Source organism: Oryctolagus cuniculus, chromosome 12 (assembly GCF_051225735.1).
Source record: "Oryctolagus cuniculus isolate XC-2025 breed Fujian yellow rabbit chromosome 12, ASM5122573v1, whole genome shotgun sequence".
Lineage (NCBI taxonomy): Eukaryota > Metazoa > Chordata > Mammalia > Lagomorpha > Leporidae > Oryctolagus > Oryctolagus cuniculus.
Window position 1 is genome coordinate 87,451,403 of NC_142878.1, and position 27,390 is coordinate 87,478,792.

General features: G+C 40.0%; 1 protein-coding gene and 1 pseudogene across 19 annotated transcripts in view; both read right to left on the reverse strand.

Annotated features, from left to right (window-relative positions):
- The window catches only part of CSNK1G1 (casein kinase 1 gamma 1), a 211,151-nt gene that overhangs the window by 99,513 nt on the left and 84,248 nt on the right, over positions 1-27,390 (reverse strand). For all 19 annotated transcript variants that reach the window (XM_070054371.2, XM_051821876.3, XM_002718121.6 and 16 more), the window contains 2 exons: positions 15,315-15,355; positions 2,675-2,744 (listed from right to left, as the gene is read on the reverse strand). In XM_070054371.2, the coding sequence (XP_069910472.1) occupies positions 2,675-2,744; positions 15,315-15,355 (111 nt within the window). The remainder of the gene's footprint in view (positions 1-2,674; positions 2,745-15,314; positions 15,356-27,390) is intronic.
- On the reverse strand, positions 3,016-3,690 carry LOC100354459 (myosin regulatory light polypeptide 9 pseudogene; annotated as a pseudogene).

Sequence of the window (27,390 nt, forward strand, 5' to 3'; positions counted from 1 at the left end):
GTGTTCACTTCTTTTCTGGAGCCTTCCCCAGCCCAGGGTCCACCCACCCAGTGGCACAGGCCTGCCTTCCCCTCCTCCCTCAAGCACAGTTTGTCCAGCCCAGTGCCTTGCTCCTGCCAGCCCCTGTCCCCCTAGGAGGGAAGCATGGGTGGAGCTAGATACTCGTCAGTACCACTCTTACGTTCCTTTGCTCCCACTAACACCCCAACTCCTTCTCAACCTCTCCCTGAGCACCTGCAAGTGAGGTTGGGGGCTAACAAGAAGGAGCAGAGGTCTCCTGCTCGGAGTCTGCGGGGACAGGTCTCTCAGGATTGGCCAGACCTCCAGCTGTCCCGCAGACCTTCCCTTCACTTCCATTTATTCATTTACCCTCATTTACAGAGATTTAGAAAGATTTACAGTTAACAAATGGATTCCTATATAAAGATTTTTTAACGTTTTACAGCAAAAGGAAATTGTAATATAAGCACAATGTTCAAGGGAATAAAGACCATGCCTTAGGAAAACAAAAAAAAAAACAACTAGCAGTACTGTAGGTGTACGTGCCTGTGCTCAGAGCCATCCAATACCCACTGGTGGCAGTGACAGATGCATCAGACTCAGAGTCTCCAGTCTGTCCTTTCTGCCTTAAGTGAAAAGCAATTTTTATAGTCCTCTTCCTCCAATGTTGTCCCCATTCATTTACGCTTAATTTTCAGTACATGGAGAATACTGAAACTTCAAGAAACTGCAGTATTCTATATTTAGGAGAATGTGAACTCAGCATAAGATTTTATTCTGATGTAAAAGTTAATGAGATTATTTTGGCTCCTTATGGAAAAGGGTAAATTAGCCTGACTTGGTGGGTCTATTTGGAAAAATTTACGGAAGAAATACTTTAATTTGGCCTGGTCACTTCCCCCAGGACCATTCAAAACTCTAAACTATGCAGGATTAAACATGTTTTCACCTAAGCTTCATTTGAGAGACATCTATAAAAATGTATCATAAATGGGTTGCCAAATGCCTGTCACCTGAGAACTGGGTAAAGAATTTATGGGATATATATACCATGAAATACTACAGAGCAGTAAGAAAAAAAATGAAATACTGTCATATGCAACAGAATGGATAAAACTGGAAAATATCATGAAATAAACCAGTCCCAAAAGGACAAATATCATATGTTCTCCTTGATCTGTGATAATTAATAGAACACCTAAAAGGTAACCTATAGAAGTGAAATTAACACTTCAAGATGCAATGACTTTGAATAGCACTGTCTCCACTGTTGAGGAACAGCATTTTTTGTTTTTTGTTGTTGTTGTTTTTATACAATTTGTTGAACTCTTTACTTAATATAGTTACTCATATGTGTATAAAGTTAATTGAAAATAAATTTATTAAAAAAATAAGAATGGGAATAGGAGAGGGAGGAGGAAGAGTGGTGGGAGGGCAGGTACAGTGGGAAGAATCACTATATTCATAAAGTTGTATTTGTGAAAAGCATGAAGTTTGTATTCCTTAAATAAAAGGTTTCTGCGGGAAAAAAATGGGCTGCAGCAGTCATCACTCTAAAATTTATGAAACTTGGAACAAGATAAGAGGAACAACAAAATTTAGCTCTGGGGCATGAGGGAAGTTAAGCTCAAAATTAAATATACATCCTGTGGACTCAGCTGTCAGCCTTACATCTTTTGCCAGGAACACCCCATGTTTAGATATAATCAATCAACAAATCCATACCAAGAACCTACTGTGAGCAAGAACTCATAATGAGTTGAATAAAAGATACATGCTCATCATGGCCTCCTAGGTTATGACCATGGCTGATTATTGCCTTGCTCTGTTTATGGTATGACTTGACAATCACTCAACAGCTCTTACATAATTCTATGTATTTCAGGAAGTGAAAGTCACATTCCTTCAACAATACCTTCAGTAATGGTACCTAAGATGGAAACTAGGCTTCAATTACTCACATAAACTGTCATACTGAAGGAAACAGAAAGCAGAGGAATCTCTACTTATGTCAAGTAACAGAATCAGCTCTGTAGCATTTCAGATTCTGACAGAGGTTGCTTTTATGTGTAGCCTACTAGGGTTGGGAACATTCGCTTAGCCAAAATACTTTTCTAGAAGCTAGTAAAGCTTCTTATTTCAGAAATGAGAGCTCTTAGGTAAAAACAAGACATTTTTAAAAAATTATAAACTTAATTTTTAAAACTCCCCAAAGACCCTAGTTCTTAAAGTAAAATGTGTAGCTCTTGCAAATTAATGAGAATAATGGATGAAATGACACTGATATGGCATTTCAGAATGTGTCTCAATGTGGTAAAACATGTATAAAAGCTTGCAAATTACTAACCTTTCCTCTTTTCTTTTGGTAAGAAAGGAAAGAGGAGACTCAAACACCATTTGTATTTCAAACAGGTAAAAGCATCTAAAGATTGTTCTATGGCCATGGTCATGACATCACAGATCTGCAGTAACTCAAGGATCTCTCTAGGAACCAGCAAACAAGTAGCTTTTTGGTTAACTATGTTAATTTACCTATTGAGAAGCCAGGGGAGATAGATATATGGTCTGATAAAGGGGGACACCAGGTAAGAAAATTTGCATATTTAAGGACATAAAACCAATTAAGTGTATGAGATATATACTTAAGCATATGGAGAAAAAAGACTTGACTTACCTGCACTGCCAAGCTGTTTATAGAACCTGTACTCTAAATGAAGCTGTGGAGCACGTGATTTTATTGGTTCCTGAAACCCAAGAAGAAAAACTGTGATCAAATTTAGAAAAATGGAATTTTTCCTATTCCTAGATTTTTTTTATTTTATCATAAAGTTTAATGATAGTTCAGAAAAAAATTCAATGGATAACTTTCTCTGAAAAAATATATCAACTCTGTATAGACTACAGTTATGGAAGGGTGCTAAGTTAAATTACCCTATTTTCTAATCTGAAAATGACAAAAAGTCCCATTTCCAGTCTGATTATAAAGATACATGTGCCCAAAATGGCTGAGAATAAATACAACAAGAAAGGCAAAAATTGTAAAGCTAATGGCATGCAACAGGCTCTAAGAGAAAAATCTCAGAAATACCCAAAGTGGCAACAAGGAACATTTGGCTGGAATATGAAGTTCTCTCAGTCATCCTTGTCTTTTGCTCCATGTTTAAGGATGCGTGTGAACCCAATGTAATTGAAGTTCCCCTTTTTGTCAATGGGAGCTTCTCTGTAGAGCTCGTCCACCTCCTCATCTGTAAACCGGTCTCCCATGGTTGTCAGCAGCTCTCTCAGGTAGTCCTCCTGAATGGTGCCAGTTCTTCTTCATCAAAGCAAGCAAAAGCATTTCTGATGACATCTTCTGGATCTGTGCCATTCAACTTCTTACCAAACACGGTGAGAAACATGGTGAAACTGATGGGGCCTGGAGCCTCACTCATCATGGCGTCCAGATACTCATCAGTTGGATTTTTCCCCAGTGAAGCAAGCATATCGTGCAAATCCTCCTTGTCAATGAAACCGCCTCGGTTCTGATCAATCATGTTGAAGGCCTCTTTGAACTCCTGAATCTGTGACTGGCCAAACATGGCAAACACACTGGACGTGGCACGCTGAGGGCGCTTCTTGGTGGTCTTGGTCTTTGCCCTTTTGCCCGACATGGTGGTGGTTAAGTCCCTGCACATGCGCAAGAATCAGAGAACCTCGGGGAAGCGCTTGAAGCGGCCACCACCACCTTGCCACATGGAGAGCAGCTACAAGCCAACACTTCCGGCCTTTGCTTTGCAAACTGGAAGGAAGCCCAGTCACCATTCCTGGCCGACGGAATGGGCCTCCTATTCCTAGATTTTTACAGTAAACAAGGGCTATGATCACTTAATATTTTAGAGATAATATCTATACATGATAGCTTTTTCTTCCCAAGAATTGTATTGTCAAGTACAGTTAACATGAAGCTGAATTATAATGCATACTTTTCCAAAGATAAACAGATTCTCCATGAGCCACCATTCAATCATAGCTCTCTCACTATGAAATATTCTCCTGAAATGTATTCTCCCTGAAACCAGATGTCAAATATTTTTTTAAAACGCCAGCATGTATTTCCTGCTTGCTTCATTATGAATCTTCAGTGTAAATTCTTTTTTTAGAAAAATACCTGTTCAGAAAAAATTCAAATCTAATAAAAAATTAGAAAGTAAAAATCTTGAGAACCTACCATATTAAAGGCATTTATTATATAGACTCAAAAGCATAATTTAATATAAATGATATCATGCTATATTCTCTTTCAGTAATGGGCTTCAATTAAAAAAAAAGTAATGGGAGGCACCAAGATGGCAGAATAGGGAGGGAGCTTACTATTCTAGGGGAGGGTCGCTTAAAAATGTGGAGAGAGTGCAATCTCGGGGAAAAGTTAGGGAGAAAACCAGAGTAAACTCCACACAAATTAGAGGGACACTGTGACCCTATGTGGAGGGTGTGGACACACACAGCTCAGGACCCCAGCAGCAGAAAGCCTCAGCACCAGCTTTGAGAGTAAAGTGAGGCCAGACTGTAGCAGCCCAAGCCACTAGCTATAAAGCTTCAGGAAGAGCCTGGCATTGAGTCTGGCTTGGAGCCCTATGGGGGACAGTATACCTGCCAATCTAGAGGGGAAAAAGGGAGCATGTTTCTCTCTCCCCGATCACCTAGCACTGGTGTCCTATAACTAGCCAAGAGCTGGCTGGCACCATTTTGGACATTATAACAGCTGGACTAGCTTGTGTCCGCACAACACATCTAGCAACCAGCCGAGAGGAGACACCTGAGTCTGGCAGGGAGAACTGACAGGGGCTGGGCGCCCATGACTGTGGGAGCCTTGTGTGCTGGGACTGTGAAAACACTGTGGCTGTGTGTGAGGCACGGAGTGTGGCTGGGTCTTTAGGCAGTTGCTATGGGCAGCTCCACATGCTTGGGGCTCCCTGATTCCCTGGTGAGAGTCATTGCTGCAGGATCTGTGCTCATACCGAGGACGGCACGGATCCTTTGTGTGGTTCTTGTGGCAGTGTGGATAAATATTGTATCCACTGGGGCTAGTGCCCAGAAATCAGTCTCCTTGGAGGAGAGGAGGTGAGCATGAGACTACGCTAACAGAGCTGAGCAAACCTCCCCTCTAATTTAAAAGAGAGAGAGATTTACCATGACCAATTTGGGAGTCATCTTGGATACTCCCCTCATTCTGAAGCACTTAACAGAGCTCCCTGACCACAGGGAGCACACGCCTCAGGGTATTCACTGAAAGAGCAGACACTCCACTAATCCACAGAGGCATAGTCCAAAGATAAAAGTCATGGGGGGAGGGCAACAAGTATCACCACAAATGACTAAAAATAAATGCAGCAATTCAAGAAAACAAGAATAAAGAAGACTACATGACACCCCCAAAGGAATACAACACTTCAGTATAGAATATGAAAATGAAGAGATTGAAGAAATGCCAGAATCAGAATTTAAAAAATTGATCATAGGATTACTTAGAAGTAATCAGAAGCAAATCTACAAACTAAAGAAATCCATACATGACATGAATGCAAAATTTTCCTATGAAATTGAGATTTTAAAGATAAATCAAAATGAAATACTGAAAATGAAGAATTCAACAGAACAAATAAAAATACAGTGGAAAGCCTTAACAACAGAATTGGTGAGGCAGAATAAAGAATATCCTAGTTAGAAGACAAATCTCTGGAAATTTTACAGATAAAAAAAAGAAGAAATCAGAAAACTAAAACACAGCATTGGAATCTATGGGATACTATCAAACGACCCAACATACAGGTCTCTGGAACATATATAAACATATGGAGACTGAACAACATGCTCCTGAATGAACAGTGGGTCACAGGAGAAATCAAAAAAACTGCTGGGAAACTATTTGTTGTACTCTTTATTTGTATGGAGTTAATCTTCTGCTTATAAAGTTAACTGAAAATAGATCTTAGTAAAAAATAAGAATGGGAGTAGGAGGAGGAGGAAAGGAGGTGGGAGGGTGGGTATGGTGGGAAGAATCACTGTATTCCTAAGGTTGTATTTATGAAATGCATGAAATTTGCATTCCTTAAATAAAAGGTTTCTGGGGAAAAAGAAAAGAAAAAGGTCTTAGTAAAAAATAAGAATGGGAATAGGAAGAGAAGAGGGAGAAGAGTGGGAGGGTCATACAATGGGAAAAATTGCTATCACCAAGTTCCTAAAGTTGTATTTATGAAAGTTTGTATATCTTAAATAAAAGGTTTCTGGGAAGAAAAAATGTGATAGCATCTTTCATTGGCAGTAAATAAAGGTGTATAACATTATTTTTAATGACTGAGTTATTCCTCTTTATGTATGTATAATGTATAGGTATGTATGTATGCATACACTGAAGACTGTTTTCAGTTTTCAAAATCATGAACAATGCTGTTAGGAAGATGCTTATGTCTATTCCTTTTTACGCTTATAAAAATTAAAGATTATAAATGTAATTTAAGTATGTAAGTTCAATCACTACGGTGTTTAAGTTGACAAAAATGGAGTTTTCTACAGATGCCAAAGAGAAAGCAGCCAAATAACCACACTTTGCTTATACCAAACTTCAAGAACTGGTTGACTAATCATTCTGAATTGACAATGTACCAGGCACATAGCTAACAACACAATCAGACACTACCCTAGAAAATAACGTTTCTTGTCCCTTTCATATATAAATGATAGACAAAAATCACCACAAACTTACTATGACATTTTTGTAAAAACTCAACATCTTGAGTGGGCATAAGTGCCCAGTGGTTGAGATGCCCATGTTCCAGATCAGAGTGCTTGGGTTTGATTCCCATCTCTGACTCTGGAATCCTGCTTCCTGCTGATGCAGACTCTGAGAGACAACCGTAGTTGATACTGATGACTCAAGTAATTGACTCCCTACGAACTTTGTGGAGACACAGACTGAGTTCCCAAGTTTCAAATTCTGGTGGGTCCAGCCCAGGCATCTGGGAAGTGAATCAGTGGATGGGAAATCTCTATTTCTCTCTCCTTCACAAATAAACAAACTACTACTGCTAATAACAACAATAATGATAATAATTCAACATCTACATACTTAGATGTTAGGGTAGCTACTATCCAAAACAGAAAGTAACAAGTGTTGGTGAGGGTACAACAAAATTAGAACCCTTGTACATTGCTAGTAGGATGTAAAATGATGCAGTTGTTGTGGAAAATAGCATGGTGATCCCTCAAAAATTAAACACAGGGATGGGTGTTGGGGCACAGTAGGTTAAGCTGCCACTTGGAATATCTCACATCCCTTATCAGAGTGCTGGTTCAAGTCTCAGCTACTCTGTTTCTGATCCAGCTTCCTGCTAATGTGCCTGGGAGGCAACAGATGACAGCCCAAGTACTTGGGTTCCTGCCACCTATGTGGGAAACCCAGATGGAATTCCCAGCTCCTGGCTTCAGCCTGGCTCAGTCCCTGTTGAGAGCATTTAGGGACTGAACCAGTAGATGGAAGATTTCTGTCTCTCCATCCCTATCACTCTGCTATTCAAATAAATATATCTTAAAAGGAAACAAAATAGAATTATTAAGATTGAGCAATTCTTCTTCAGTATACATACAGTCTAAAGACTTAGAAGCAGGGACTCAACTAGACATCTGTACATCATATTCATAGTAGCATAATCCATAACAGATAAATGGAGGGTGCAATCCAAGTGTCCATCAATGGATGAACTAACAAAATTTGGTACAATCAATGGATGATTCAGACTTAAAAAGGAAGGATATTTTGACAAATGCTACAACATATACTCCAGCCCTGTGGAGTATAACGTTAAGCCACCCGCCTGCAGCGCCGGTATCCATATGGGTACCAGTTCAAGTCCCGGCTGCTCTACTTCCCATTTGACACCCTGCTAATGAGCCTGGGAAAACAGTGGAAGATGGCCCAAGTGTTTGGGCCCTGCACATACATGGGAGACCCAGAAGAAGCTCCTGGCTTCGGCCTGGCCCAGCACTGGCCGTTGCGGCCATTTGGGGACTAAACCAGTGGAGGGAAGATCTCTCTGTCTCTTTCTTTCTCTCTATTTATGCCTTTCAAATAAATAAATCCTTTTTAAAAAGGTATTATGCTGAAAACTAAGGCAGTGACAAAGGACAAATATTATTTGATTCCATTTATATGTAATACCTAGTGTAGTCAATTGCACAGAGACAGAAAGTAGAATGGTAGCTGTCAGAGGATGGAAGAAGGGGATGGGATGTTAATGCTTAATGGCTTCAAAATCTCAGCTGTGGAACATGAAAAAGTTGTAAAGATGGATGATGACAGATATACAACAATGCGAATACACTTATTGCCACTGAACTGTATGAAAAAAAATGGTTAAAATGGTAAATTCTAGGGGCCGATGCCATGGCTCACTTTGTTAATCCTCCGCCTGTGGCGCCAGCATCCCATATGGGTGCCGGGTTCTAGTCCCGGTTGCTCCTCTTCCAGTCCAGCTCTCTGCTGTGGCCGGGAAGGCAGTGGAGGATGGCCCAAGTGCTTGGGCCCTGCATCCACATGGGAGACCAGGAGGAAGCACCTGGCTCCTGGCTTCGGATCAGCGCAGCTCCGACCATAGCGGCCATTTGGGGGGTGAACCAACGGAAGGAACGCCTTTCTCTCTGTCTCTCTCTCTCACTGTCTATAATTCTACCTGTCAAATAAATAAATAGAAAAAAAATCTGATTTAAATATTTAAAAATGGTAAATTCTGATATCCCCCCTTATTGGAAAATATTAAATATTTTCTCCCATTCCAGGAGTTGCCTTTTCACTGTTGTTGTGTTTTATGATGCACAGGAATTTTGTTGAAATAGATCTTATCCCCACTCTTATATTTAACAGGGATCACTTTTCAGTTAAATTTCACCACTTAAGAATAATTGTGAAACAGTATTTTTCACTTTGTGTTTCTATGTGGGTGCAAACTGTTGAAATCTTTACTTAATATATGCTAAACTGATCTTCTGTATATAAAGAGAATTGAAAATGAATCTTGATGTGAATGGAAGGGAGGAGGGGGGGGTTGTGGGTGGGAGGGAAGTTATGGGGGGTGGGGAGCCATTGTAATCCATAAGCTGTACTTTGGAAATTTATATTCATTAAATAAAAGTTAAAAAAATAATTGTGTTATTAATTACAGAGTTCAACCAATAGTATTATGTAGAACAAAAAAATACTAAAAGGGATAAAATATTAAGTTTTTCATCAACAGTCAGGACAAGGGCTGATCAAGTCACTGTTTCTCGTAGTGTCCATTTCACTTCAACAGGTTTCCTTCTGGTGCTCAGTTAGCTGTCACCGATCAGGGAGAATATATGATATTTGGGAATAAGAGAGGGAGGAGATGTATAATTTGGGACATGCTCAATCGGACTTGCCCCAAATAGTAGAGTTAGAATGTGCCAGGGGATTCCAATTCAATCCCACCAAGGTGGCATATACCAGTGCCATCTCACTAGTCCAAGTGATCAATTACTGTTCACAATTGATCATAATGATAGGACTAAGACTCAAAGGGATCACAGAAACAAGACTAGTGTCTGCTAATACTAACTGGTAGAATAAAAAAGGGAGAGAACAATCCAACATGGGAAGCGGGATACACAGCAGACTCATAGAATGGCAGATGTCCTAAACAGCACTCTGGCCTCAGAATCAGCCCTTAAGGCTGTCAGATCTGGCTGAAGAGCCCATGAGAGTATTTTAGGCATGGAAAGCCAAGACACTCTGGCAAAAAAAAAAAAAAAAAACCACACACACACACACAAGCTAAATGAAAGATCTCTGCGAGTGAGATCCCAGTGGAAAGAACAGGTCATCAAAGAAGGAGGTACCTTTCTCTGAAGGGAGGAGAGAACTTCCACTTTGACTATGACCTTGTCTAAATAAGATCAGAGTCAGCGAACTCAAAAGGCCTCCATAGCCTTGGCAACTCATGACAAGAGCCTAGGGTGATTACTGATGCCATAAACAAGAGTGTCAATTTAAGTCAACAACAGGAGTCACTGTGCACTTCCTCCTCATGTAGGATCTCTGTCCTTAATGTGTTGTACATTGAGTACTCATTATAGCATTAATTCACAAACAGTATTTTACACTTTGTGTTTGTGTTTCTGTGTGGGTGCAAATTGTTGAAATCTTTACTTAATATATGCTAAATTGATCTTCTGTATATAAAGAAAATTGAAAGTGAATCTTGATGTGAATGAAAGGGGAGAGGGAGTGGGAGAGGAGAGGGTTGCGGGTGGGAGGGAAGTTATGGGGGGGGAACTATTGTAATCCATAAGCTGTACTTTGGAAATTTATATTTATTAAATAAAAGTTAAAAAATAAATGCATGGAAAAAAAGAAATCTATCTTATCTACTTTTAATTTTGGTGTTTGTGATTTTTGGTGTCATACCCAAGAAATTACTGCTAAATCCAATGTCATAATGCTTTTTCCCCAATGTTTTCTGCTAATTGTTTTAGATTTTGTGTTTAGGTCTCTGACCCATCGATTTTTATAGATGATATAAAGCAAGAGCCCAACCTCACTGCCTGTGGATAGGCAGCTTTCCCAGCATCCTTTTCTGAAAAGGATGTACTTGCTCCATTCAAGGGTTATTTGTCCTATTTTTAAGACAGATTCCAAAAAAGGAAATTTCACTGCTTCCCTCGATAATTCATGAGTTTCACAGTTTAGAAGGTCTTTACAGTTAGTTCAAATCTCATCACTGAAACTTAAACCTATTTCTCTTATGTCTTCAATATCAAGATAAAAACAGGCCCTAAATAACCTGTGAATAATATAATAGCTATCTTCAAATTACTATAAAGAAAATAAAACTCATCAGCAATTTCTTGACTTTCTTGAAGCACAGTAATTTCAATTCCTTTAATCTTTCCTCATTGGTCCTATTTTTTAATGCTTTGATCATCTTGAAAGGCTCCTTCCTAAATTCACTTGAGTTTTCTACATTTTCATTAAGATACAAAATCCATAAATCACAGAATTCAGAATTTTCCTTGTTATCTATTTTACCCTTTGCTTCTAAGGTTCTATTTAACTCAATCCAGGAAGACTAAAATATTTCATATCCCAAGGGAGCTCTATGAAGCAAGAACTTATACCCTTCTTGGAGTATAAAATCAGCAATCATTCGAGTTCGACTTCAAGCTCCTCCAGGACTTGAAAAGTACTTAAGATTAATTATACTGAAGAGTCAGTATGTGATGGCAGATCTTCCACTATCTCACCATCAAAGCAGCCAGTAGCAAAATTCTCCTTTAGCAAAATCACTAACAACTCACAAGGAAGTGAACAGAAACTGATAACAAATCAACATGGAACTACTGGTTGATAGAAATCACTAAAAAAGGGGCTGTTCTTTCTGGAATCTAAGAAGTCATAGGGGGCAGATCCTTCCTCAAATGTAATATTCTTAGTCTTCATGTTGGAAATTGTAATAGGAAATATTCAATCTAATCTTGGGTAACTAAGTTACTTAAATTTAAAAAGCTAAACGCTTTTTTAGAGTTCTAGGACTGAAAGCAGGCCTACAACCTAATCATACACTCAGATATGAAGGGCTTTTATCACAGACGCTGGGAACTTACACCTTTCAGGCAACCCCAGCAGCTCCTGGCTGTGGCCTGTTCAGCCAAATGGGGCTTCAAGGAGCTTCTGCGAAAACACAGCGAATGAAGGGCCTTGAAAACACTGAGTCCACAGCTAGATCAGAAGTATGAGGATTTTTTTCTAACTGCAATCATTAAAAAACCTCTGTTCAAAAAAACTACTAAAATCAGGGCAATAAGAAAAAGAAGGTCTTATTATACTATTTTGTTTACTTTGTACATGTGTGTATATTTTAAAATATTTTTAGAAATCTAAGACATAAGAGTTCCTAATGAAGATCCAAACAAAGCAGAACTGAAAGAACAGTATCAGGGCTTCCTTGCAATTCTATGCCAAAAGCTGATGATCTTGCCATAGAGGGCTGGCTATTTGCCAGAATCACAGTTTTTTTGGAACACACATGGCTGCTTGAAATCCTAAACTGTCAGCAGATGGCTACCTTGTAGGAGAATGAGGCCTAAGGCAAATTTTGCTGTTACAATGAAAGGAGTTCAATTACTGTCCTCCTATGTTCCCTGGAAAATAAGCCCGGCAGCTCGAGTCTCATAGATGAGACCATTTTCTAAAGCACCTTTATTTAAGACTTATTTGAAAGAGGAATGTGGGCCTGAGACACACCATACTAAATGTTATGAATACTATTTTTAGCTTTAATTATTGGCCATATGAATCAGAACAGAAGTGTGGCTTTTTTTTTAAAGATTTATTTACTTATTTGACAGGCAAATTAACAGAGAAAGAGACAGAAAGAGATCTTCCACCTGCTGGTTCATTCCCCAGATGGCTACAATAGGAGGAAATTATCCACAATGAAGCCAGGAGTCCAGAACTCCACTAGGTTTCCCATTTGGGTGTCAAGGGCCCCTGCGGCGCCAAGGCTCACTAGGCTAATCCTCCGCCTGTGGCGCCGGCACACTGGGTTCTAGTCCCGGTTGGGGTGCCGGATTCTGTCCCGGTTGCCCCTATTCCAGTGCAGCTCTCTGCTGTGGCCCAGGGAAGGCAGTGGAGGATAGCCCAAGTGCTTGGGCCCTGCACCCACATGGGAGACCAGGAGAAGCACCTGGCTCTTGCCATCGGATCAGCGTGGTGCACTGGCTGCAGCGGCCATTAGGGGGTGAACCAACGGAAAAGGAAGACCTTTCTCTCTGTCTCTTTCTCTCACTGTCCACTCTGCCTGTCTAAAAAAAAAAAAAAAAAAAAAAAAAAGAAGACAAGGAGCTGGCACTTGAACCAGTGCTCCGATATGGGATGTCAGTGTCCCAGGTGGTGGCTTAAGCAGCTGCAAACCACAACACCAGGCCAGAATAAACATTTCATAAAAGTAAAATGAAATGTAATGGCCGGCCAATTATGCCAACAATATGTTACGTAAGCTTATTTATACAGGTTAAATACTATGAACTTGGTAGAAGAAATCTAGATAGAAAGATCTGTCCCCTATTCCATATGGACTAATAAGAGGACGAATCTTATTTAAGATTTGGCCTCTGAGTGATTTTGGATTTCTACGTGACAGCCCTAATGGCCACAGATTTTCTGATGATTAAAAAGCATTTATTCTTTGACTTTATATTGTATCCTCTTCAAGTGAATTTGTTATTGCCATTGAAACCATATACTTACCAATAAACTATTTACTATTCAGAAAAAAAAAAAAAAAAAGAAAGATCTGTCCCTTAATAAAAAGTTTCAAAAGAAGTCTTAAAAAATAAAGGAACAATAATAAATAATACAGCAATGAGGTAAAATTCTGAAGTATTTTAGGAACTGCTTTCTGTCATAGATACAAATGATCAAAGATCATCCCAACTTCTAAAAGTAGTAAAACTGAAAAAGTAAAAACAAAGATGTACTAGAGAATACTTTAACACAACAATTAATTTCCTATACATAAATAAAGGTTCATCCTTTAATAGTCAATCTGAGAAGATGACTGACCTGTGCTGTTACAGATATCACCTCTCTTTCTGCTCCCTGGTCTCCAAGAGTTCCAAATAAACACACACACACATCCCATTCTCTTTAAGTTACCTGTGCTAAACCCTGCTGCCATCTGCCTTAGAGAATCTAAACTGATGACTATCAGTTCTCCCCAGGATAATCCTAATTCTTCCGCAAACTGACAAGATAAACAAAAGGAAGGGACCAACAACAGAACAGGTATGGATGTTGGTAAATGCAATACCTTAGACAAAACACAGCATTTGATTATCTCAAGCTATTTCCTTCAACCATGAATGTTTCTGATTTCCAACTAATAAAGCCAAACATTCCCTGTAAGTTCTGGGAAACTTACTGAGAGGACATTTACACAGTTTCATAGGAACTAGTTATACTGAATCAAAGATGCTTTGATATCAACCTTAAATATAAGTTAAATAATTTTCCTAAGATTATTAATTCTCTCTCTCTCTCTCTCTTTTTTTTGACAGGCAGAGTGGACAGTGAGAGAGAGAGACAGAGAGAAAGGTCTTCCTTTTGCCATTGGTTCACCCTCCAATGGCCGCTGCGGCTGGCGCGCTGCGGCCGGTGCATCGCGCTGATCCAATGGCAGGAGCCAGGTACTTATCCTGGTCTCCCATGGGGTGCAGGGCCCAAGCACTTGGGCCATCCTGCACTGCACTCCCTGGCTACAGCAGAGAGCTGGCCTGGAAGAGGGGCAACCGGGACAGAATCCGGCACCCCGACCGGGACTAGAACCCGGTGTGTTGGCGCCGCAAGGCGGAGGATTAGCCTAGTGAGCCACGGCGCCGGCCAGATTATTAATTCTCAAAAAAAATCTTAAAAATTGGATGCTATTTTCAATGACTAAATTATTCATAAGACTAGTATTAACATTATGAAGTGAACTCCTGCCAGCTTTTTAAGGCCATATTTATTAGGTAATCAGATTTTTTTTCTAAGTATGGTAATAAACTCCTTACACTTAAAAAATGGATCATTCATGTTCAAGAATGATTTTCTAATGATTTTATCTTTTTAAGATAGCACTGTGGGCCGGTGCCGCGGCTCACTAGGCTAATCCTCCGCCTGCAGTGCTGGCACACCAGGTTCTAGTCCCGGTCGGGCGCTGGATTCTGTCCCGGTTGCCCCTCTTCCAGGCCAGCTCTCTGCTGTGGCCCGGGAGTGCAGTGGAGGATGGCCTAAGTGCTTGGGTCCTACACCCACATGGGAGACCAGGAGAAACACCTGGCTCCTGGCTTTAGGTCAGCACGGTGTGCCGGCCGCAACATGCTGGCTGAAGCCGCCACTTAGGGGGTGAACCAACGGAAAAGGAAGACCTTTCTGTCTCTCTCTCTCTCACTGTCTAACTCTGCCTGTCTAAATAAATAAATAAATAAATAAAAAGATAGCACCGTGAAAAGTACAGAGTTCACAGAATTACTAGTTCTTCCAGATATTTTTATTGACTGATTTTTTCCTCATCATTGTTAATATTACAGTTAACATCATCTAACTATTTTGTTATATAGTATACAGTCACTGTAAGAGTATAATTGAAGAAAAATGACTATGTGGGATCATATGCAACAAAAAAACAGCATTAGTATTTTTGTGAATACTTGCAACTATCTCCTGTAAAAAGATATGAGCAGTGACAACATCAAAACATAGTTACTATAAACAAAGATCTACTCACCAGTTTGATTGCTACATATTCATTGGTGTAGAGATTTTTACCTAAGGAGAAAGCAGAATGTATGTTTTAGTGACATTTATTCTGGGAAATGAAAAGCAAAACCTTAGCTTACAGGGTCATGAGAAAGGTCACATTCCCAATGCTGTTCACATATGTGACACAGGACTTCTAAGTGAAAAACTAAATAGAAATAATGAGATCCAGAAAGACTAGAACAGAAACAGCTTGACAACTTGGAAACTTAAGCTACATGTGAGAATTTTTTTTGAGAAAAAGAGAACAAATATCACTTTTTCCTCTCCCTCCCTCTTTTTCTCTCTCTGTGTCTCTCACACATACTTATACATTCTTATTTAATATTTTCCAAATATTAAGCCTTGAGCCAAACAAGAAGAAATGCCAGAATTTCAAAGATAGAGATTTTTAACTCTTGGTATAATAATTACAAATCCTTCTTCTTATAACTCACTGACAAATAGGAATTGTGCATTTTGACAGGTTATTTAGTTGGCACTAAAAAACAGTATAAAATGAAATGAATTATTGTCCAAACACCTTCAGAGAACTCATCTATTTTCTGTAAGTGGGTGATTCTCAAAGCTGTCTTGACTATTTTTATCCAACAAAACTCTAGTGTCTTTATGCACTTCAGGAAGTAGATCTTCACCTGACAACACTTGGACATTTCAAAGTTCTTCCTAAGATAATTTTTCCTCTCAATTTCCCCACTTTTGCAAAAGGAATCAACATTCTCCTAGACATCTAGACCAAGAATTTGGCATTGTGATGAAGATGAGAGCAAACAGCTATCATTTAGTTCGCTCATACTACATGCTGCCCACTTAGCTCAGCTCACCTCTCCCAGCCCCGCCCCCACGGATCCTTACAGTCTTAACTTTTTAATTCCTCCTGGGTGCTTCATATACACCATATAGTTTAGCCTCTGTATTAAACTTCGTATTGCTTCTTATATTTTTGCACTGTGTTATCCATCTGGACTGTAAGTATTTTGAGGGTAGCAATTTTATCTAAGTTTTCAGGATGTTCTTACACTCAAAATCCTTACTGATGAAATGTTACATTTATGACCACTTTTTAAATAATACACATAAGTTAATGTTATCTGTGTGTGTGTGTGTATAGCTGATGCATGGAAAAGAACATAGAAAGATATATTAAAGTTATGAAATGACTTTCTTAGCATTTTTGAATTTTTATACAGAACATATTATTATAATAAAGAAAAACAAAGCACTTGATTTGGAAATAAAAAGCCATTTGCAATATAACTAAATCACTACTCTTTAAATATATTTATCTGAGTAAACAAAGAGACCGAGAAAAAGACACAGAAAACTTGCATTCATTAGTTCACATCTCAAATGCCCACAACTACCAGGCAGAAGACAGGAACTCAATCCAGTTATCTTTTGTGCGTGGCAGTGACCCAGATGCTTGAGTCATCATCTGGTGGATCCCAGGGTGTACATTAGCAGAAAGCTGGAATCAGGAGCATAGCTGGGGCGCAAACCTAGGTACTCCATAAATCACTGTATTTTCCATACTGCTGTCAGGTTGATAAGTACATGCCAAAGAGTATAGTAATTTAGAAATAATTTTCATCTGCAAGTAACATAATAAAGAGGACTCACAGGACCTGCATTATATAGCAAAGCAGGTAAAGCCACTGTCTGCGACACCAGCATCCTACATGAGCACCAGTTCACGGCCCAGATACTCCACTTCTGATCCAAGTTCTTGGATCAGAAGTTAACGCTCTGCTAACAGCCTGGGGAAAGTAAGAGATAGCCCAAGCGTTTGGGCCCCTGCCATCCAAGTGGGAGAGCCAGATGAAGCTCCTGGCTCCAGGCTTTGGCCTGGCCCAGCCCTGGCTGTTGTAGCCATCTGGAGAGTAAACCAGTAGATGATCTCTCTTTGTCATTCCTTCTCTCTCTGTAACTTTTTCAAATAAATAAATAAAATTTTAAGAAGTGGGGGAGGACACTAACAGGTTGCCAAGCAGCTAAGAAACCATTATAAGATGTACAACTTGTCTTTTTAAGGAAGCACAAGAAAATAGGAACCCTCTCCCACACTATATGTTAATGCATTAAGCCTCTAAAAATTACTTGTTCTGAGTAATGATCCCATCAAAACAATCTTTTAAAATTATATTTAATAAGGTGGCCAGTGCTGCAGCACAGTCAGCCAAGTTACTGCCTAGTAACTTAGTGCTAGTTGGAGTGCTAGTTGGAATCCAGGCTGCTGCACTTTGGATGAAGCTTCCTACTAATGCACCTGGGGAGCAGTGGAAGATGGCCAAGTTCCTGGGCCCCTGTCACCCTTGTGGGTGACCTGGATGGAGTCTTAGGTTTCTGGCTTCAGCCTCGCCCAGTCGTGGCCACTGTGTACATTTGGGGAGTGACCCAGCAGATGGAAGATCTCAATCTCTCTCTGTAACTTTCAAATAAATAAATAAATATTTAAAAGTTAAATAAACCGAAAGGTTTTAAAGTAGGGAAGTGACACAATCAGATATGTGATTCTGCGTAATTACTTGTAGGCTGAATAAAAAATTAACTAGAAAAGTAAGAGACCTCTGGTAGGGGAAAGTATTTCAATATTCAATACGCATCATAAGCAGACACTGAAAATCTATAATGAGCAATATTCATCCTCACCCTGTAGACTGCATTCTAGCTTTCAAACAGGACCTTGCTCGTGGTGACTCAAAAGTTTTTTCAAGTAAATTACATAATGTAATGAGTGTTAAAACAGAAATATGAACAAGTCAGCTGAAGAGCTTGGAAGGGAAAGCAATGCATTTGGGCATAAGTGGCACTTCAAGTAAGCCCTGGAAGCATTAACAGAACTAAAGGGCATTTGAAAATATCAACACGAACAATGATGCAGTATCTGACATATGGTATTTGCTTTAAGTAATAAAATTGATTTGATGTACACAGAAATTTCCAGTGAGGAAATCCTAGGACAACTTTTAAAATGTTATTTTTTTAAAAAAGTTTATATATTTAAAAGGCAGAGAAACAGTGCGAGAAACATAGAAACATCTTCCATCTACTAGTTCACTCACAAATTCCTGCAATAGCTGGGACTGGACCAGGCTGAATGAAACCAGGAGACCTGAACTCTCTCCAGGTTTCCCATGTGGGTGGCAGGAACCCAAGTATTTGGGCCATCCAATGCTGCTTCCCACACACATTTGCAGGAAAGTGCACTGGAAGCTAGGCAGGACTCATATCCCAGGCCAAGCAGTGGCTTAACACAATGCCTGCCCTAGGAAGACTAATTTAGAATCAGATTATAGATAATCTTAAATGCAAATGTGCACTGAATTTCTGTTCAGAAGAATAAAAGCAAATGCCTAGAGGACATCATGTTGAATGAAATAAGCTACACACAGAAAAGACGAATACCACATGTTCTCCCTTGTACATTGAGATCTAAAATTTAAAACCAAAACAAAACAAATAAAAAACAAAGAACAAAAAATATGCCTGCATGCATTAGTACTGCTACAAATATGGTTTTGTAAAACTTTGTTTTATACCTTTGTTGAACCAATGGTTAAGAATCTTATTCTACTAGGGATGGTGCTATGTCATAGTAGGCTAAGCCTCCGCCTGCTGTGCCAACATCCCATATAGGTGCCAGTTCATGTCCTGGCTGCTCCACTTCCAATCCAGCTCTCTGCTATGGCCTAGGAAAGCAGTAGAAGATGGCCCAAGTCCTTGGGCACCTGCACCCACGTGGGAGATCCGGAACAAGCTCCTAGCTCCAGGCTTCAGATCGGCCCAGCCCTGGCCATTGCAGCCATTTGGGGAGTAAACCAGTGGATAGATCTTTCTCTCTGTAACTCTGCCCCTCTAATAAATAAATAAAACCTTATAAGAAGTTATACTACTTGGCCAGCGCCACGGCTCACTAGGCTAATCCTCTGCCTTGTGGCGCCACACACCGGGTTCTAGTCCCAGTCGGGGCACCGGATTCTGTCCCAGTTGCCCCTCTTCCAGGCCAGCTCTCTGCTGTGGCCAGGGAGTGCAGTGGAGGATGGCCCAAGTACTTGGGCCCTGCACCTCATGGGAGACCAGGAGAAGCACCTGGCTCCTGCCATTGGATCAGCGCGGTGCGCCGGCCGCAGCACACTGGCCACGGCGGCCATTGGAGGGTGAACCAACGGCAAAGGAAGACCTTTCTGTCTCTCTCTCTCACTGTCCACTCTGCCTGTCAAAAAAAAGAAGAAGAAGTTATACTACTGCAAGTTTAATGATCTGTGATTATGTTAAAATTTACTGTATAGGGGTGAAACAGTCACTGTTTCATTCAACTTTTTTTTTTTTTTTTTTTTTTTGACAGGCAGAGTTAGACAGTGATAGAGACAGAGAGAAACGTCTTCCTTCCATTGGCTCACTCCCTAAATGGCCGCTATGGCCGGCGCTGCGCTGATCCGAAGCCAGGAGATTCTTTCTGTCTGGTCTCCCATGCGGGTGCAGGGGCCCAAGCACTTGGGCCATCCTCCACTGCCCTTCCAGGCCACAGCAGAGAGCTGGACTGGAAGAGGAGCAACCAGGACTAGAACCCGGTGTGCCCATATGGGATGCCGGCGTCGCAGGCGGAGGATTAACCAAGTTAGCCACAGCAACAGCCTCAACTATTGTTTATAGCCGTTGCCTATATTCTAACTACGGTGTTTTTATTTTTTACTTATTAAACTTCTTATTTGATGAAGTATGATTATGTTTTACTGTAATATAAATTTAAAATGTTATCTCAAAAACTAAGAAAATAAAGGAGGAGGTGGGAAGGATAAGGGGAAGAGGGGGAGAGGGGAAGGAAGTATCACTATGTTCTTAGAATTGTATCTATGAACTATATTGAATCTGTTAAAAACTAATTGTAAAAATAAAAAAATTCAAGGTCAAAATAAATAAAAAGCAAATGGTGGAAATTTTAGTTTCAAAACGCTAACCTGGCCCCAGTATATAAAACAAGAGAATGGAATAACTAGAAAGATGAATAGATCATTTTTATAGCAGAATATTTGAAGAATAATGTCTAATTGATAGAGTAGTTGCAAGGACCACATATCATAGAACACATGAAAGTACTCTGTACATCACAAAGTGCCAAATAAATATACTTTTTATTATTTCTATTATTATTACAGGTATGAAATAACAATTGTTGGAAGATGACTAAAATAATATTGGGGTAGGGGAATGGCATTGTTGGATACGGAGTAAAGCGGCCACCTGTGATGCCGACATCCCATATTGGCACTGGTTGGAGTCCCCGCTGCTCCACTTCCGATCTAGCTCCAGTTCATGCACCTGAGAAAGCAGAGGAGGATGGCCCAAGTCCTTGGGCCCCTGCACCCACACAGGAGACCTTGAAGAAACTCCTGGTTCCTCTCTTGGGCCTAGCCCAGCTCCAGTCGTTGCAGCCATCTGGGGTGTGAACCAGCAGATGGGAGGCCTCTTTCCTTCTCTCTTCTCTCTGTAACTCTGCTTTTCAAATAAATAAATAAATCTTAAAAAAAAAAAAAAAAGATGCCTGCATCCCATATCAGAGTACCCAGGTGCAATACTCAGCTTCAGCTCCAACTATAGGTTCCTGCTAATGTGGACATGTGAGGCAGTTGTGACAGTTCAAATAACAGGGTTCCTGACCCTCACTTGGGAGACCTGGATTGAGATCCTGGATCTTAGCTCTGATTGTTTTAAACATTTGGAAAATGAACCACCATATGGGAGCTCTCGGTCTCTCTACCTATAAAATAAAGAAGTAATTAAACATTTAAAAAATGTTTTTAAAAAAATAGGATTACAGGGGCCAGCATTGTGGTGTAATGGGTTAAGCAGCTGCCTGTAATGCCAGCATCACATATAAGCACTGATTGAAGTCCAGCTGTTCCACTTCCAGTTCAGCTCCCTGCGAACATTCCTGGGAAAGCTGCAGTGATGGCTCAAGTACTTGCGCCCCCATCACTCATCTGGGAGACCTAGATGGAGTTCAAGGTTCCTTGGCTTTGGACTGGCCCAGCTCCAGATGCTGGCCATTTGGGAAGTGAACCAGTGGATGGAAGATCCCAGTCTCTTCCTCTAACTCTGCCTTTCAAATAAATAAATAAATCTTCAAATAAACAAAGCATTTTGAAGAAAAAGCTAATGCTTTTGGATAATTTCAAAATGTGACAGATAAGGAAAACAGGATGTCAAAAATGATGCTCTTAATTAGTGGAGAATACAAAGAGCCAGGACAGAGAAGGGCCCATATTGGACTAGGAGTTTGAGTCTTAACTGCTCTGCTTCTGATCCAGCAGCCTGCTAGTACGCCTAAGAAGGCAGCTGATGGCCCAGATGGTTGGGCCACTGCCACTCATGTGGGAGACCCAAACGGAGGCCCTTGCTCCAGCAGATGAAAGATCTCTCCCTTTCCCTGTCTTTCCTTTTCCCTCTGCAGCTCTGCTTAATAAACAAACGAATGAGTGAATCTTTTTTTAAAAGAGGCAGGAGGAATAAGCAATGACCATCTACCATTCTATAATGCCTTCTTCTTCAAATTCCCTATAAACTGAAGTGATAAATTATAAAATGTCTCTCAGCTTCAATGTTCGTATTTACACAAAAGAATACTATTGCAAAAGCATAATAAATGAGACAGTCTATGTAACACCAAACATGGTGGCTGAAATGTCACAAAATGCCAGCTTACCTGTGTCTCCTTACTTTCTCCATAAATATATGTTACCCACTTACCCTTTTTCTTAAGAGGCACTGAAGGTGACTCAATTCGCCTGAGCTAAGTACCATTCAAATTAATTTTTTAAAAAGAATTATTCATTTATTTGAAATGCAGAGTTTCAGAGAGGCAGAGGCAGAGAGAGAGAGGTCTTCCATTCACTGGTTCTCTCCCCAGATGGCTGCATTGTCTGGAGCTGTGCTGATCAGAAGCCAAGAGCCAGGAGCTTCTTCACTTCCAGGTCTTCCATGCGGGTGGAGGGGCCCAAAGGACTTGGGCCATCTTCTACCACTTTCCCAGGCCATAGCATAGGATTGGAAGTGGAGCAGCCAGGACTCAAACCTGTGCACATGTGGGATGCTGGCACTGTGGGCAGAGGCTTTACCTGCTCCACCACAGTGCCAGCCCCTCAAATGAATTTCTTTGCCAGGGGCATATGTGTCATTAAAACTGAACAGGCTAACATAAAACGCAGCCATGTGGAAGTCTAGACAATCATTTAGCCACTATCCCCAGTGATATACAGTACTCAAAATTTTTGCTCTGGAAGAATTTAATTACAAAGATTGAGGGTTAAAATCCTGCCCATTTAAAAATGAATAACCGCTTCAGCTAAAAGCGAAAATATCAATAATGATGAGACATGCAGGCAGTATAAAGGACAAAAAAAGACCATTGATGAGATGGCACAATCCCAAGCACGCAAAGCTTTTAGTAGCTGTTGCACAAAATCCACAGCATCTCCCAAGCTCACTTCCTGGCTATGGGGTTCTTTAATTATTCCTGGAAAAAATACAGCCTTACATAGTAGTTCTGGGAGCTTTTTATCTAAACTCAGCCCTTTTGAAGCAGCAGTCCTCTATGTGATGCTGCCCATAAGCCCCTGTGAATGAAGACTTCCTGTTGCAGTAAGTTACCTACAAAGGCAACATTTACCGTAAGCTTCATCAGACAGGATTATTTCAAAGAACCAGCAGGTCTCAGTTTCACAGTCTCAGTGATAAAGGAACACACAGACTCAGGTTCCCTCCCAAGGTTAGAGCTCTGGCTGTTACATTTCCTTGCCCTAAAAAGTCAAAGTAGTAAAAGTATAAAACATTACCTGGAATTTAAAAAATTCCAGCCAAATGAACTTGAGGCAATTAGTGGTTAAAATTACTAACCACTTTTTACCTAACTCAAATTGGCTACCGTGCTTGCTTAGAGCAAGGAGGTCAGGTTGGTCTATTGCATCCTCTACCCAGAGAAATGTCTTTTTAAGCAAGAGTTATGATTAGGGGTGAGAAGATAATACGTAATCGCTTCTCAGCCCTTTGGCTAAGATTAAGTGTAGAAGATAACAAGGAAGCAGCCAGAGGAATTTTTAATTTTTACTAACTTAACACTATTGATTTATTAATACACCATGCAGAAACATTTCCAAAATGGTTAGCAGTTAGCAGTAAGGAGGATCCATACGGTAAGTAGTTAATCACAAAAATTAACTCTCAAAGCTTGATGTTGCAGGGTATATTTATTATTAACAAATAATGCCAAAATGTTTCATAAGCTGCAAGGCATGTTCCATTAGTAGAGTGCAAAGAAAATATATTTAAGCATTTATTTTTAAGAATGTCTTCAATGTAGTTCAGAGGGCTAAGCAGCCACTTGGGATGTCCACATCCTATTTAGAGAGTTGGTTCAAGTTCCAGCTCCTCCGCTTCCAAACCAATTTCCTGCCAATGAACTTAGGAAGGCCGAGAATTATGGCCCAAGTACTTGGTTTCCTGCCACTCACGTATTAGACCAGATGGAATTCCTGGCTCCTGACTTCACCTGACCCAGCCCCAGCTGTTGAGGGCGCTTAGGAAGTGAACCAGTGGATGGAAGATCCTGATATCTCTCTTTCTTTCTCTCAACCTTTCTCAAGCACATTGTCTTTCAAATAAATAAATAACCTTTTTTTTTTTTAAAGAGAATGTCTTCATCAATACATTCTTTATATACATACATATTGTCTATGTGTGTTGGATGGCAATATAATTTTTTTTTTAGATTTTATTTATTTGAAAAGCAGAGGTACACAGAAAGAGGAAGAAACAGAGAAAGAGAAATCTTCTGTTAGCTGGTTCACTCTTCAAATGGCCATGATGGCCAGGGCTGGGCCAGACCGAAGCCAGGAGCTCCATCCTGGGCTCCCACATAGGTACAGGGGCCCAAGAACTCGAGCCACCTTCTGTTGCTTTCCCAGGAACATCATCAGGGAGCCTGACTAGAAGCAGAGCAGCCAGGACTCCAATCTACTCAAATGGGATGCCAGCATCACAGGCAGCAGTTTAACCCACTATGTCACAACACTGGTCTCATAATATAATTATTCTTTACCGTGAATTTTGTTCAAGAAAAACTATCAATAAAAACCTTTTTTAAAAAAATATTTATTTATTTGAGAGGAAGAGTTATAGAGGGAGACAGGGAGAGACAGAGCTTCCTCTGGGTCTCCCACGTGGGTGCAGTAACCCAAGCACTTGGGCATTCTCCCACTGCTTTCCCAGGCCAATAGCAGAAAGCGGGATTGCAAGTGGAGCAGCAGGGACACAAACGGGCACCTAAATGGGATGCCAGCATTGCAGGCCACCAGCGCCCAATAAATACCTTCTGAAAAGCAATTTCAATTATTTCATTTTGAGATGAAAAGCTTTTGACAGTGATTAGCTTGTATGATTTTCCTAAAGTAATAAACATGATGATTTGATCAATCTGTTAATAAGAAAAATTATGGTATTTCAAGTAGCTGCCAATCTGTAGTGAGGTTGAGTGGAGTGAGGTAAACAGGACAGGAGTTAAAGGAATGGATGAGGTAGAAGTCATTATTCATAAATAAAGCCTGGCCCACACCTCATAGGGAGCATATGCAGCATTTTCAAAGAAAATGTTAACACTTTCTACAGTATAGTGATGGAGAAAAAACTGGAATGAATCGTTCTAGAAAAAATAGTGTTCTGCAGCAGAAAAAGTATTACTTTTACTTCAACATTTTTATTACACAAATTTTCAGATATATGATTCCCCTCATTGTAATAGCACCCAATTTGAAAAACTGAATTATTTTGAAACAAATTCCAAATGTCCTATCATTTTAGTAGTAAATATTTCATTATGGGTCTCTAACAGATTTGAAGTACTTTTTCAGAACAGATTAATTATTTGCTATTTAAAGGCCTCTGCATTATCAAAGTGGGAAATTAAAAGACAAATGAAAACTTATGTAAATGGATGTGACAGTATCAAAGACATTTCAACCACCAGATAGAAGAAAAGGCCCAAAGGTTCTAAAGCAAACAATTTCATATGAAGAAAAATCATGACTGTCAATTACTTGATAATCAGGTAAAATAGTCAAATATATTTCCCTGCCAATAAAAATGTATGCCTTCATTCTAGAAGCTAATGCCCATCTAAAGGAAATACAGATAATAATGTGATTATAGCAGCAGTAAAATTAGATATATGTATATCATTTTATTTAGGCACCTCAAGTAATGCACACATTGGAGTATCCACAGATCTAAGAACTTGGTAGATCCCACAGATGCATATGTCCTGTTTCTTTTTTTTTTTTTTTTTTTTTTTTTTTTGACAGGCAGAGTGGACAGAGAGAGAGAGAGAAAGGTCTTCCTTTTGCCGTTGGTTCACCCTCCAATGGCCGCCGTGGCCCTGGCTGCGGCCGGCACACAGCGCTGATCCGAAGCCAGGAGCCAGGTGCTTCTCCTGGTCTCCCATGGGGTGCAGGGCCCAAGCATTTGGGCCATCCTCCACTGCACTCCCGGGCCATAGCAGAGAGCTGGCCTGGAAGGGGGCAACCGGGACAGAATCCGGCGCCCCGACCGGGACTAGAACCCCGTGTGCCAGCGCCACAAGGCAGAGGATTAGCCTAGTGAGCCGCAGCGCCGGCCTATATGTATTTTTAATGAAAGAATTCACATGAACAGCAACATTAACTTATATATTTCTTATTTTTTAAAACAGTTCTGCCTTACTATTTTAGACATTTTCCTAAAGAGTCTGGCACATAATTTTCAGCTTTGTGTAAAGCCAGTGTTTGTGAAGCAACTAATTCTACAAAACATTGGAAAGCTGTGTAAAGGCCGCTGATACATACAGCTATTAATATAAGAAAACAAATTTTAACCTTCTTGCACAAATGGCACATCTTTTTGGTCATTCTGCTTTACTTTTTTTTTTCTCTTTCATTGAAGTTTAACTTACATGTGATAATGGATACAAAACTTAACTGTATATAGCTCAGTATATTTTCTTTATATACACAAACTAAATTAATGCAATCACTTTTGGAGCGAGTACATTGTGAGCACCCCAGTAGGCTTTTTTGTCTCTTCCCAATCAGTAATTCCCAACTACCATGCTCAAAAGCAATTTGTATGGACTGTTATCACAAGAATCAGTTTTCCTTTTCAAGTAGTTTTTGTTAATTATTTTTAATTTATTTGAAACACAGAGATACAGGAGACAGAGGCAGATGAAGAGAGAGAATTTCAATCTGCTAGTTCATTCCTCAAATACTCACAAAAGCCAAGGCTGGACTAGGCCAAAGTCAGGTGTCTGGAACTGAATCTATGTCTCCTATGTGAGTGGTGGGGACCCAAATCCTTGGACTGTCACTGCTGCCTTCTGATGTCTATACTAGAAGAAAGCTGGAATCATGAGGCAGAGAGGGCAGTAGAACACAGGTACTCTGATAGGGGATGCAGGCATCTTAATCAATGGGTTAAATGTCGACAGTTTTTACCTACTTGAAGGTGTTCCTTATAACACAATAGTTTCTAATTTTTATTATGTCCAATGGATCTAATTTTTTTCTACATTTTGTGCTTTTGGTGTCATATCTAAGAATCTACTACCATGGACTGGAGATGAGGGAAATAAGCTTCTTATGTTTTCTTTCTTCAAAGAGTTTTACTGTTTTGGCTAATATATTTGGTCATTTGATATATTTGGGATTTTTATATATGGTATGAAGGTGAGGACTTAAGTTTAATCTTCTGAACATGGCTGTTCATTTATTCTAGTAAATTTGTTATAATGATTTTGGCATACTTGTCCAAAAGCAACATAGCTGACTTCTCAACTCTATTCAACTGATCTGTATTTCTATCCTCATACTGAACTGTCTGGATTACTGCTACTTTGTAGTAAGTTTTGAGACCAAAAGTATAAGTCATCCAGGTTTGTTCTTCCTCAAAATTGTTTTGGTTCTTTTGAGTCCCTTACAATTTCATATGAGTTTTAACACTGCTTTCTTAATTTCTAAAAA